Raw genomic sequence first — 14,261 nt, forward strand, 5'->3', positions numbered from 1 at the left:
ACGCTGTTTCTTTTCTTCTGTTTCATTTTGGGAAATTTGTCTTGTAGCAGCATTTGAGTTGAAGACAGGACTGTACCGTACCGCCTGGTCTGGTCTTGCATCACCTGGCATCGTATCGTATGACAACAGCTTTGTGATACACTGAGCTGATAACAAGGATGTGATGCCACATGAATACAAACAACTCCAGAGAGATGTACAGGTGTTCACAAACCAGTAGAGAGGTAGACTGTCTCCAGTGGGTTCTCGGTCTGCAGCGAGGTCTCCTACCAGTAGGACAGGAAATGTGACCCTGACTGGACAAACAAGCTGGTTCCTCTCGAGGAGGAACTCTGTGCTCCCTGATGACTCAGCTTCATGTTAGTGATCTTGTAATAGATTACTTTGCTGTTTGTCAACAGACTGACGTCATCGTCAACACCATTGCAGACAACATGAACCTGGACCAGGGAGCCGTTTCCAAAGCCATCGTGGAGGCGGCCGGTGAAAGTCTGCAGGTCGCCGTTCAGACTGAAGCCGGAGTGGCTGCGCTGGACTACGGCGAAGTCGTCATCACCGACGGATACAGGCTCAGGTGTCGCAAAGTCTTCCATGCTGTTTGCCCTTCCTGGGACAACGGAGCCGGTCAGGCGGAGAAGGTGAGAAGTCCATCTGGATTTTACATGAACACAGCGTTGCAACATGGATGCATTCAGTCATTATTTTTAACTGAAAATGGATGCTTTGAGAAGGTGTGGGCTGCAGCTGAAAGTGATGTTCTGCATTAAAGCAAAGAAAGATTTGATCTGATTTAGTGGTATTCACACGTTGTGTTCATGGATTTAGTGGAAATCAGTGTCTCATCGGCTCTACACCTGGTATTTCCTTCTATATTTCTGTTATGTCCTGAGTTCAGCAGCTTCAGTTTCATTAGAGACCTTGAAGATGCTTCTCCTGCATCAACCTGGCAGATTCTTACAGTGTGGTAAAATTGTGGTTGTAGGTTTTACTGCTAATTTTCTTATTTTAAAGATTTATTTTACTGACTTCCACACTCAGATGGAGCCGACTGAATGGCTTTGTGTTCGTGTTCTGACCATCAGGTTGGATCTTTACTACTTTCTGAATGTTCCACCCCTCAGTTTTTTTCTGTATTTTTTCCATCAGTAGTTCTTTAGTGACACCAAGTGGCAGAAATAATAACTGCTGCCTCGGCAGGTCACGGAGAACATGTGGAAATCTTTCAGATAAACAAGAAAACTTTAGTCCTGATTTAAAAATATAAACAATAGAAATACTGATCTGTAGAAAAATACTCGATAAGTTATTCTACTGTATATATAAAATAAATGGAGCATTATTTAAGATTCAAGATCTTTTTGTCATTATGCAAGCATAACGAAATTTTGAGGAGTCTCGTCTTAAGCACATATAAATAAGAAAATAAAAATATGGAGGCAGAGCAGTCCTGTGTGAAGAGGGCGGGCTGAGCACATGTGATGTGTTACTGTTCAAGTAGGATGTTGAAGTTGCTGACTGTGGATTATATTTTCTACATGAAGAATTCTGTCCATGATCTCATCACTGCTCTTCATGATAAGAAAGTTTGATCAAATCATCCCACAGTGATCCAGTCCAGACGCTTCTCTCTGTCTCACCTGTTCACCGTGTTTCTTCTTCATGTGTCAGGAGTTTTTATCCATCATCACGTTTTGTTTGGAGGAAGCTGAGAAGCAGAAGATGTCGTCTCTGTCCTTCCCAGCCATCGGAACAGGAAACCTAGGATTCCCCAGAGACTTGGTGTCCAGAATCCTGCTGAAGGAGATCCACTTGTTCAGCCGCAGGACAAGACCTCGCCACCTGAGAGAGGTGGTCGTGGTCGTGCATCCCAGCGACAGCCTGACTGTGGACGTGAGTTGACCACATGTTACGTTTTTAACTTTCTGCTAAACAAACGAGATCTGAGGAAAGAATTTGTGGACGAGTCCGAGCAGAAGGAAGAAGAAACTGGAATTAAAGGAATTGAATGAATTACCTTTAGCTTTAGGTTTTTTAACCCTTGCTCACTGTGTGATGCTAAACTTTTCTCTGGACCTCCTAAAACTGTAAAGTCATCCCTCATCAACACGTTCAGCTCAGGTTTTCTTACATTTGTGTTTCATGCTGCAGAAACAAAAGACGCCTGCAAACATAAAACACTGTTCACAGTTAAATGTGTTCGAGAATCTCAGGAACAGACAATTACACATGAAGTACCTAAAAAAACAAAGCAGAGCAAGTTTATGTGTATCGCTCATTTCATGAACAAGACAATTCAAAGTGCCTCACGTGAAACATTAAAAGCATTTCAGTGGGGTGCAGAGGGAGGCACATAAAAGAATATAAACATAATATTCTTTTATGTTTTAATAAACTAAATTAAAACAATAAAAGCAGCAACAGTCTATATAAGTTAAAAGATGCAGAGCAGATTTCATGCATAGGTGCAAGAGAAAATAAATGTTTTTAACCTGGTATTAAAAGTGTCTACATTTGGTGAAAGTTCATCTCCACTGGCAGCTTCTCCATGTTTAGTCTAGAAAAAAAAGGAATCAGATGCAGTGGAAACCACAAGGAGAGAAACTAGTTAAAGGAGACACGGTTAAAGTAAAATGGTTTATATTAAACTCACCACACGTTGCTCAGTGTTTCACCAGAGAGTTCACCGGTCAGACGAGTTCAGTGAACGTCCATCATGCTGCTCTGGATTCACACCACGCTGCAGCGCAGCAACCAGCCCGCCGCTCACTGCCGTCCTCCGGTAAGAAACCCCTCAATTACACCTTCACCTGTCCTCACCTGTGGAGGAGCTGATCCAGCATCAGGAGGGTCAGTCTCATCATTTCAGCTGATAATAATGTCCATTAAAACTGGAAATCTCCGTCGTTCTGCGTCAGCATCAGCGTCATCTTCCTTCAGCCTGGTTTCATCCCCCATCCTCGGTGTGTACCGCATGCAGATGGGTCAGCTCATCCTGGAGGTTTCATCAGGAGACATCACCAAGGAGACCTGTGATGTCATCGTTAACTCCTCCAATCAGAGCTTTAACCTTCAAGCAGGTGACTCTTTTGAATTTTTCTATATCAGCTCAGAAATGTTTCTGTAAACTGACCTGAAAGCGTCTCAGTAGCAGATTTCTGTTCAGCTCCAGTATTTCATCGTTTCTTCCTCCTGACTGGAACTTTCCAGACTTGAATCTGCTCCCATTACGTCCATTTCTTCAGTCATCTGTCTGTATTAATCAAACGTCGGAGCAGGTTTTATTAAGCTACTGTGAATAAATGTTGTAAACCTTGAATCAAAATTGAACATAAAATCCTGGAAGCCTGGATGAGTTGTGCAGCGGCTTCTGTAGCTGTGAGTAATTTTTTCTAGATTTTATGCTCCATTATTCTGAGTTTTAGGTGATATATTTACTTTCTGCTGTGCTTCTGATTGCAGGTGGATTGTTTTACAGTTTTTGTCTTAGTTTTACTGTTTCTAACATCCTATTTATTATCTATTATTCCTTTTTGCGATGCCAACTAAAGTCACAGCACTTATGTCCAAAGCAAATTTCCCCGATGGTACAATAAAGGTTATTGCGTGGCATCGTATATGTCAGTAATTTGATTTCTGGTTCTTTTTCTTCTCATTTATCAGGCGTGTCGAAGGCGATTTTAGACAGCGCTGGATTAACGGTTCAACAGGAGTGCTCAATGATTGGTGTGTATCCAGAAACTAAACCTTTTCTTTCCAGTAACATCCTGCTTCATATTTATTATCTTTATTAAACTTAAAAGTTTTTTCAGTTGTACTTTATTATACTATAAAACCAAATTTCATTGTTACAATGGTGTTTCTATTCTGCAGTGAATTCTCCAGGTTACCTGCCTCGTGCAATGATCATGACCTCAGCCGGCCAGCTGCCCTGCCAGAACATCATCCATGTCGTTGGCCGCAACGAGCCTGCAAAGATTAAAGAGTTAGTTTATGCTGTGCTGAAGACCTGCGAGGAGAACAAGTTTACCTCTGTCGCCTTCCCAGCTCTGGGAACAGGTCCGTACCAAAAAAACTACCTGCACCAACATCTATTCTGTTTTAGTGTAAGAAAATGTCTGAAAATCTGTTTATTTCTCAAAGTTTTCATCTATTACTCCTGCTTTATGTTCAATTATTTCTTTAATTTTATCTCACCGATTCACTTCAGTTACATAGTTTCAGATTTTAACGCTCGCCCACACTGAATGAATGTAAAAGATGAAAAACATAAACTTTACAAACTCTATGTGTGAATACACATGGCCAGTGAGTCACATGACCTACAAAATGCTGTTTGCAGCAGCTTCAAAGAAAGAAAAGAACGTTCCTTTAAAAATGATTCCAACATGTATGTGTTTGGTTGGTGCAGGAGCCCTCATTGCTGCTTCTGCATTTATTTTCTCATAAACTTAAAAAAACTGAGATAAATGTTGAGCCAGATATTTTCACCATGGATGGATGATGGATGGATGGATGGATGGATTAGTGGGTGGATGGTTGGATGGATGGATTGATTAGTGGGTGGATGGATGGATGGATGGATTAGTGGGTGGATGGTTGGATGGATGGATTGATTAGTGAGTGGATGGATGGATGGATGGATGGATGGGTGGGTGGATGGATGGATGGATGGATGGATTAGTGGGTGGATGGATGGATGGATGGGTGGATGGATGGATGGATGGATGGGTGGGTGGATGGATGGATGGATGGATTAGTGGGTGGATGGGTGGGTGGATGGATGGATGGATTGATTAGTGGGTGAATGGTTGGATGGATGGATGGGTGGGTGGATGGATGGATGGATTAGTGGGTGGATGGATGGATGGATGGGTGGATGGATGGATGGATGGATGGGTGGATGGATGGATGGATGGATTAGTGGGTGAATGGTTGGATGGATGGATGGGTGGGTGGATGGATGGATGGATGGATGGGTGGATGGATGGATGGATGGATTAGTGGGTGAATGGTTGGATGGATGGATGGGTGGGTGGATGGATGGATGGATTAGTGGGTGGATGGATGGATTAGTGGGTGGATGGATGGATGGATGGATTAGTGGGTGGATGGATGGATGGATGGATTAGTGGGTGGATGGATGTGTGGATGGATGGATTAGTGGGTGGATGGATGGATGGATGGATGGATGTGTGGATGGATGGATTAGTGGGTGGATGGATGGCTGGATGGATGGATGGATGGATGGATGGATGGATGGATGGATGGATGGATGGATGGATGGATTAGTGGGTGGATGGATGGATGGATTAGTGGGTGGATGGATGGATGGATGGATGGATGGCTGGCTTTTCTGTGGCTCACAAAAAAGACCTTAACATTACCTTAGCTTTTACATTACTGTTATCAAGAAAAAAATCCTTTTTGTCCAGCTTTACATCATCTGTGTCGTCAGCATCGTCATTCTTGCTCCGTATCTATTCTTTAGGTCAGGGAGGGGCCAGCCCGTCAGCAGTGGCCGACGCCATGGTTGACGCGGTGGTGGAGTTTGTGAGGAAGAAGCACCACAGGTTCGTCTGCAGTGTGAAGATCCTGATCTTTCAGACGGTCATGATAACGGAGTTTGTCAACAGCATGAAGAAGAGACAAGGAGAGGACGTGGAGAGGAGCATCTTTGGCAAGTTGAAAGGTATCTTGTGATTTTTAACTTCAATTACTGTAGAAGGGTAATTAAATCCGAACACCAATCAGTTCTAAAAACCTGAATAAGATCATTTGCCATCTGAAAACCAACACTTGCTGTCTTGAAAGCATCTTTTAAAGCCCACATCAACAGCATCACTTGGTCGGCTTACTTCCACCTTCATAACACAAACTGTCTGTGCTCATCAGTCCCTCCGCACACTGCTGCAATCCTTATCCACAGTCTTGTCACTCGACTGTTGTAACTCACTTGTCTTCGGTCTACCCAGTAAATCACTTCATAAACTACAGCTCCTCCAGAACTCTGCTGCAGCTATCCTGACCCGCACCTCTTCTTTTAAACATATTACCCCTGTCCTTCAACAACTCCACTCGCTCCCAATAAAACACAGAATCAACCTAAGATACTGCTTCTCACTTTCAAATGTATTCACAATCTGACCCCTCCTTATCTGTCCAATCTCCTCCATATTGCTACTCCCTCCCATACTCTCATGTCATCCTCCTCCATTCACCTACTGTTCCCTCTGCCCGTCTCACCACCATGAGAAGCAGAGCCTTCCTGGTACTGCTGGATCTCAGTGCTGCATTTGACACGGTCGACCAGAACATCTCACTAGACCTGCTGGAAAACTGGGCAAGACTTTCTGGCACTGCTATTAACTGGTTTGAGTCCTATTTAAAAGACAGGGACTACTTTGTGTCTATAGGTAACTATAAATCTGAGCGAACCAAAACAACCTGTGGAGTTCCCCAAGGCTCCATCCTGGAGCCACTGCTGTTCAACATCTACATTCTGCCACTCGCTCACATTATGGAAATTACTAAACATGTTACCACAGTTATGCTGATGACACACACATCTACATAACCATCTCACCAGGAGACCACAGTCCGATCCAGACTCTGATCACCTGCATGGATCAAATTATAGATCGGATGTACCAGAACTTCCTCCAGCTAAATGAAGACAAAACTGAAATAATGGTTTTTGGAGCCAAAGGAAGAAAGATTAAAAGTCATTACTCAGCTTCAAACAGCAAAGTTCAAAACTACCAACCAAGCCAGAAACCTGGGAGTAGTCCTGGACTCCTGGACCTGGATTTTAGCAGTTATATTAAGACAGTTGTGAAGTCGGCCCATTATCACTTAAAGAACATATTGAGGATTAAAGGACTGATGACTCAGCAGGATTTAGAAAAACTGGTCCACATTTATCTTTAGTAGACTGGACTACTGTAATGCTGTCCTCACAGATCTCCTTAAAGTCCATCAGACAGCTGCAGTTAGTCCAGAACGCTGCTGCTCCAGTCCTCACTAAGACCAGGAATGCAGATTCTAGAACTCCAGTCCTCAGATCTTTACACTGGCTTCCTTTTTGTCAAAGACTTGACTTCAAAATCCTGCTGTTAGTTTACAAAGACCCGAATGGTTCAGGACCAGAATCCATTCAGGATCTTCTGGTTGCCTATGAAGCAGGTCATCAGGATCAGGTCTGCTTTCTGTTTAGTCAGAACTAAACGTGGAGAGGCAGCGTTCAGCTTTTATGCTCCTCACATGTGGAACAAACTCCCAGAAAACTGCAGGTCTGCTGACTCAGCAGTTTTACATCAGGAGTAAACATTTTTTTATTTGGTTCCTTTTATCAGAACGACTCTTAAATTTCCCACACTGGAACTTTATTTTGTGCTTTTATCTATTTTGTTTTAGGTCTTTTCATTTTGTTTGTTTTTAATTTTTGTTTGCAGTTGCTTCCTGCAGCCCGCTGTGTTGTATGTTTTATCTTGTACATTAAATGTGCTATACAAATAAATTTGCCTTAAATCCACTATTTTCTTATGATAATTCTTTAAGGATTCTTTAATATTGAAGGTAACACCTAATGTTACCTTGCTTCTGTTATTTAAATACATTAGGATAAGCACTTGCTGCTCATTTGACTGTCATTTCATGTCCTGTAGCTACCGAACAAGCCCAGATTATCATCCCACCACCACCGTGCTGGTAGGTGGTATGATGTGGTTTTTCATACATTCTGACCAAACATCTCCAAGTCTCATGGTTTGATCTAATCCCACTCTGCCAACCATGCTGCCATGTTTTTTAGAGAGAAGAGATTTTGTCCTGCAACCCTTCCAAACAAGCCACACTGGTTCAGTCTTTCTCTAACTGGACGGTCATGAACTTTAACATTTAACCTGCTAACTGAGGCCTGGAGAGCCTGAGATGGAGCTCTTGGTTTTATTTTTTCCTTGGTCTGACCTTGGGCTGAACTTACTGGAATGTCCATTTCTGGAAAGATTGACTGCTTCCTTGAATGTTTTCCTCTTGTGAATAATCTTTCTCTGCGTAGAATGATGACTTTACAACCGTTCCCGGACTGATGAGCAGCAACAGTTGCTTCTCTAAGGACAAAACAGCAAACTTTTCAGCTTTTATAGAGAAGCTCACACTGAGGATGATCAAATATATAGATCCATTTTCTTACTGCTTATCTGAGGTTGTGTAACAAGGGCAGCAGCAGAGGGACCCAGGCTTCCCTTTTCTGGGCCTCTTCCCACATCTCCCCCAGGGGAATCTCAAGAGTTTGCCAAGCCAGCCGAGGGAAGTTGTCCCTCCATCATGTTCTGGGTCTTCCCAGGCTCTCCTCCCAGTGGAAGCTGCCTGGAAAACCCTCCCTTGGGAGGCGTCCAGGAGGCATCCCAACCAGATGCCTGAGCCACCTCATCTATCTCCTCTGGATGTGGAGGAGCATCGGCTCTACTCTGAGCTCCTCCTGGATGAATGAGCTTCTCATCCTGTCTCTAAGGGAGAGCCCAGAAACCCTGCAGAGGAAGCTTATTTCAGCCGCTTGCATTTGAAATCTTGCTCTTTCAGTAAGTACTCGCAGTTCGTGATCATAGGTGAGGGGTGGATCGTAGATGAAACGGTAAATCAAGAACTTCTTTCTGCTCAGCTCTGAGCTCCCACTCCATCCTTCCCTCACTCCTGAACAAGACTCCAAGATACCTGAGCTCCGCTTGGGGCAGGACCTCATTCCTGACCCAGAGAATACACTCCACCCTTTTCCAGCAGAGACCTGTGGTCTTGGATTTGGGGATGCTTCACGCTCCTTCACCACTCCTTCATCGAAGAGCTTGATGAAGCAAACAGAACCATAAAAGCACCCTGACTACAGCCAGAAGTTCTGTCAATAAATGTTAATGAGCGACATTATTATCAGCAGTGTTTAACAAACGTTTTAGACACACAGATAATAACTAGAATAACTAGGAGATGCTTAGGAGGAGATAAATCTTATCTACTTGCCATCTATTTGCTATTTATTTAGTTTTTTATAGTTCATATTAATGAGTATTTTACAGTGATAGTCCAGACGCTGCTGTATTTTTATGGAGTTATTTTTGTGTTTTTATTAAATGCAAAAAAAATAGTGATCTGAGAGTGGAAAAATTATCTGAAAGGAAAAAAATATATTTGATATAAATATTTTTCACACTGATAGCAAAAAATAGAAATGGAGAAATGATGCCACCCAGCTGTCAGTTCAGTTGAGAATCACCAATAGTAACATGACACAAGTTTCACATCAACAGCAAAATCTTGAAACGATAGCAAAGACTTCGGTTTTGAGAGAGAGAAGAAAAAAGCTTTGAGAGAGAAAAAAATTTGGGAGAGTAAAAGTTTTCACTCTGATAGCAAAAAAATATATATTTCAGAGTAAAGAAAGGCTTTTGAGAGAGATTTTTTTTCTAGGAAATTATTTTTTAAATGTGCTGTAAGAAGATAGTTTATTTCAAAACTTTTTTTTAGTCTCAAATATTATTATTTTTTGCTATCAGTGTGAAAAATATTTATATCAAATATATTTTTTTTCCTTTTAGATAATTTTTCCACTCTCAGATCACAATTTTTTTTGCATTTAATAAAAACACAAAAATAACTCAATATATTTTAACCTGACTTCTCTTGCTGTGTAATTGCATCGATCATTGTTTTACCCTGTTTCAGACAGTGTCACCTCATTTTTTGGATTTGGGTCGGAGCAGCCTAGCACTGAAGACTTTGTTCTGGAGAGGGAGGAGTTTGAGCCTGCGGTATTTGAGCTGTGTGCCGACAACCAAAACGTCAGTATGAAGTTTTCACTTTACGAAGTTTCTGAACTCGAATGCTGTCAGCGTTTGGTCCGTTTGAGTTTAGTTTATATGGCTGACAGGAAGTTGAAATGTGGCTTGCTGAAGTTTTAAGATTGCTGTCATTATGCATGAGGCCAAAACCTAAACTCATTGCCACCTGGGATCCTTCACTATATCCAGTGGATTTATTTAGCTATTAATTGAATTATTTAATATTTTTGATAAAAATGCATGAAAGGCTGTTGTGTAAGTTGAGATCTGTGATAATTTCTTTGCACTTCAGGCTGTGAATTTGGCTAAGAGGAGGATCAATGAGTTGATTGTGCACGAGCAGATGGAGAAAACCATTAGTGACAAGTACATTAATCAGCTGTCCCAAGCTGACCTTGAGGAGCTGAAGACCCTGCAGAGGAAACTGACTGTGAGAATCCGTCTGGACAGAGGGAATAAAGACCAGGAGCCCAAGATCCATCTGGAGGGTCTCACCAGGGACGTCTACACTGCAGCAGATGCAGTCAGGTAAGCAAAGAGCATCCACAAGCATGTCATAATGATAGTCCCCGCCCAGCATAGTTCTGCTGATAGGACATCTAAAAGACAACTTTGTCCAATGTTTAATCAACTTTGTGATTTGGTTGAAAACTGAAAGGAGAAAATACACGAGGATGTCCACAGACCCGCATTTAGTTGGAAAGTAAAGGGCTGAAAAGTCCATCCATCATCTTTAACCACACCTTTCAATGCGGAGTGGCACGCGGGTGGGGCCTACCCTAGCACCTACTACACTAGAGGCAGGGTACCCTCTGAACAGGGGTCCATCAGAGACAGACCGACAACCACTCACATGGACACTCTTTTCCTGGGAGATTTTAGAACCACCAACCAAAGGCCTTTACCTGTGTAAATAGATACGTCATTTCAAACATCACTGCTCTCTCACTTTCATGCATCCCTTATGTTGGCATAGTTGCTAAGCAACACAGAGTTCACCTCCGAGTTCCAACATCAGTTTCAGACAATACCAAACATGATGATGTTCATTCTCAGAAAGTCTTCAGCGTAGAGCATAAATGAGCCTTAACCCAGACGCAGAACATGCAAACATCACACAGCACCAGCCGGAGCTCAAACTGGGAACCTTGTTGCATTGAGACTGCTGTGCTAGCCACCACACCACCATGCTAGCCGCCACACCACCATGCTAGCCGCCACACCACCATGCTAGCCTAGTTGAAAAGTGACAAGACAGCATCATGTATTTAGAATATTCTGCAACACATTTCTCTTACAAACATCTACTTGTTACTGATCTAAAGCACAGATGTGGTGATGGTAATGATCAGGGATCAAGAAGCAGTACAGAACTTTAGCCGATTTTAGCAGTGACGTGCCCCTAATGACGACTATTCCAGCATCCATCTTGCACTGTCCCTTTCTCTCTTTTGCTCTGCTGGATTTCTTCACCTCCCATGGTCTGGATTTCCTCTGCATGACAGAGACGCGGCATCTCCTGGTGAGTGCAGCACTTTTGTGGAACCTTTGCCGGCTGGATGTTCTTATTTTAGCTCCGATGGATGTGTGGTCAAGGAGGAGGAACAGTGACTGTTTTTATAAACTTCAAACAGTGTTGTGTGTTATCCTCATACTCTAGCTTTAAATTGACCTAATTTGAGGTGGGTAGATCTGACCCAGGGATTTGCGTGGTCATCTACAGACCTCCTAAATACAACAAGAACTTAGTGAATGACTTCTCTGATTTCTTAGCTGGAATTGTGCCTCATTATGACTGGGTCCTTTTTGTAGTTGATTTCAATATTCATGTGTGTTGTCCTGATACGCCTCTACTGAAGGACTTTTTAGAGCTTATTGATTCTTTTAATCTCATACAGTATGTGTCTGGAGCCATACACAAACACAGACACCCTCTTAAACTCATTCTCTCATATGGTTTCTATCTAGTATGTGTATCATCGCTATTTCATACCACAAGCCGTTTGATGCTGGACTCTCTTGTGCGGCAGTTAAATCTTGCTCTCCGCCACGGTGCTGCAGGATCTTTAACTCCTCCGCTGCCAGTCTGTTTTCTGTTGTTTTTAACCAGGTCCCTGTTCCCTCAGCCTCTGTTTCTGATGTAAACGAGTTAAGTTTCTGGTCTTTGTGGCTCCGTTAAGGACTTTGAAGACCAGAGTCAAACATGAGCTGGCAAAGGCAGATTAAAGCTATCCCCTGATGCCGTTCCTCTTCATCTTTTTAAGGAGATCTTTCCTGCTGTAGCTCAGGTGGTCTTTGCCATTTTTAACAGCACTCTGGTGACTGATGTTGTCCCCTCTTCTTTTAAACCCCTTCTCAAAAACCTGGCATTAGAGAAAGTGCTATACTTACAGTTAAGGTAATTCTTGGACCACCACAGCATCGTTGAGGTCTTCCAGTGGCCCCTCCCCAGTTGATGTGGGCCCCTCGTGTAGCTTTTCAAAACCAGCTGTCACTAATTTGGGTTTTAAATTGGACAGTGAGTTTAAACTATATTGCCAGAATAAACTGGTGGTAAAGTCCAGCTTGTTTTAATCTTCGTCAACTCGCCAAGGCAAAATCATTTTTAACAGCTCCACACTTTTCATGCCTTCATCACTTCCCGGCTGGATTACTGTAAAACACTTCATCTTGGAGTCAGCCAGTCATCTCTTTCCTCTCCGACTCATCCAAGATGCTTGCAACACCCCTCTGGTTGAATTACGGACACAAAGCTTTCTTTGTTTACTGGCATTTATTTGTACAACCATGCTGTGAGAACTGAGAGAAAACAGAAAATATATTTATATTACATAAACATTCTTATAGAGAACAAACATATTACAACCACATGAAAACATATTATTCAATCACTAAATGATTATAAACTTGTGAGCTTATAATGATCGTGTTCCATAACGTAGTGGGTTAAGTGTCACGTGAACTTGGCTAACACATTAGCACGTACATTAACAGATAAGGAAGTAAACACATAAACCTGCATAACTTATTGGTCGCATTAACTCAAAGGGGGTTAAATGAAATCATCCCATTGCGAGTTTCCTTCAGTTCCAAGTGCTGTTTGACTTATAGCATGCCGTTGAAAACGTCTTCTTACAGTTTGACAGAGTATCAGGCGTCTCTTCATCAGTGCATAGTGAGCAACAAAAAAACAAGTCCTGACTTCAACAGCACCAGAACTTTGGTTCTGCTATAAATCCTCATTTAAACATGTATGAAATTACAACATTATTTCCTTTTAACAAACATAAATTATTCCTTTGTTTAAATCAAAACTATTAGGTGAGCTACAATGCTGCAGCTCATCTTCTGGTTGGAGTGCGCATGAGAGACCACGTTGTCTAGTTTAGCATCACTTCCCAGAGACGCCCCATCGCTGTCCATATTTAAAACCCACCTGATGACCCATTTTTATGATCCAGCCTTCGATCTTGCGTGAGACCCCTGCTTTCTTGTCTTTTATCATTTTTTTTGTCTTATTGTTTTACTGCTATTGTTTCTGTTTATACTTTGCATTTTATTTTACCTTTAAAGTTATTGCTTCTGTGTTGTGTTCAGCACTTTGTTCAACTGATGTTGTATAAAGTTGATAGAGCTTTGTACTGAACCTGCTGCCTGACTGAACTTCTTCTACACCGTGTCTTATAACATACAAAATGAGCATGTTTCTGGTGGAGGGTATTACCTGAAAACTTCTCTAGTTTATGCATTGAATTAGATAATTGAATAGTTCCAAGGAATCTATTGATACAAAACATGTCCTGCTTGATGACTGGGAAAGAGATACAACACCGATACAAAGCTGAGATGTTTTTACTGCGACGTCTCAGAGTGAAATAATTAGTGGTAATAACTTTTCTGATCATAATTAATCTGTGTTGTCCTTAAATTGGCTACTGGCAGGATAACTCAGCTGGAACCCCTGGTACAGGTTTGGACTAAAACATCATGCGCTGTTTTAAATTGGAGAGAGGGGTTTCAGAGACCATCCATAACTATTCCATATTAGTCTAAGATAACCATCTATTGTCCTTGTTACCGTTATATAATCTTATTCCTCACTGCTGGATGGTTAACTCCTGAGATTATACCGGGACACAGACTCCTGTGATCTGCATTATATACTACTATTGCAACTATAGATCAGAATCTGATCAACTGCAGACACACTCACTCATGATGCCGCATCACTTTACACAAAGTAACACGATACAGGTCTGTATTAATAAACAAAGGTGGTGAGAGTGAAGCTGGAACTAGTAAAGTCTACGTAGAGCAAGGCAAGAAACATGCAGCCAGCGTTGACCAGCCTGGTAACATAACTGACCAGCTCTGAGTTCATTATTGAACTATTTTCCATTAACTTTTATAAAAGCCGGACGCTTGTTATCT

The 14,261-nt window shown here is 42.1% G+C and overlaps 1 protein-coding gene across 3 annotated transcripts in view; it reads left to right on the top strand.

The window, feature by feature from the left end:
• The window catches only part of LOC121648961 (protein mono-ADP-ribosyltransferase PARP14-like), a 40,321-nt gene that overhangs the window by 22,146 nt on the left and 3,914 nt on the right, over positions 1 to 14,261 (top strand). For all 3 annotated transcript variants that reach the window (XM_041999480.1, XM_041999479.1, XM_041999481.1), the window contains exons 11-19: positions 402 to 638; positions 1,669 to 1,890; positions 2,665 to 2,779; positions 2,916 to 3,077; positions 3,661 to 3,723; positions 3,871 to 4,056; positions 5,489 to 5,689; positions 9,715 to 9,830; positions 10,123 to 10,358. In XM_041999480.1, the coding sequence (XP_041855414.1) occupies positions 402 to 638; positions 1,669 to 1,890; positions 2,665 to 2,779; positions 2,916 to 3,077; positions 3,661 to 3,723; positions 3,871 to 4,056; positions 5,489 to 5,689; positions 9,715 to 9,830; positions 10,123 to 10,358 (1,538 nt within the window). The remainder of the gene's footprint in view (positions 1 to 401; positions 639 to 1,668; positions 1,891 to 2,664; positions 2,780 to 2,915; positions 3,078 to 3,660; positions 3,724 to 3,870; positions 4,057 to 5,488; positions 5,690 to 9,714; positions 9,831 to 10,122; positions 10,359 to 14,261) is intronic.

Source organism: Melanotaenia boesemani, chromosome 11, assembly GCF_017639745.1.
Source record: "Melanotaenia boesemani isolate fMelBoe1 chromosome 11, fMelBoe1.pri, whole genome shotgun sequence".
Classification (NCBI taxonomy): Eukaryota; Metazoa; Chordata; class Actinopteri; order Atheriniformes; family Melanotaeniidae; genus Melanotaenia; species Melanotaenia boesemani.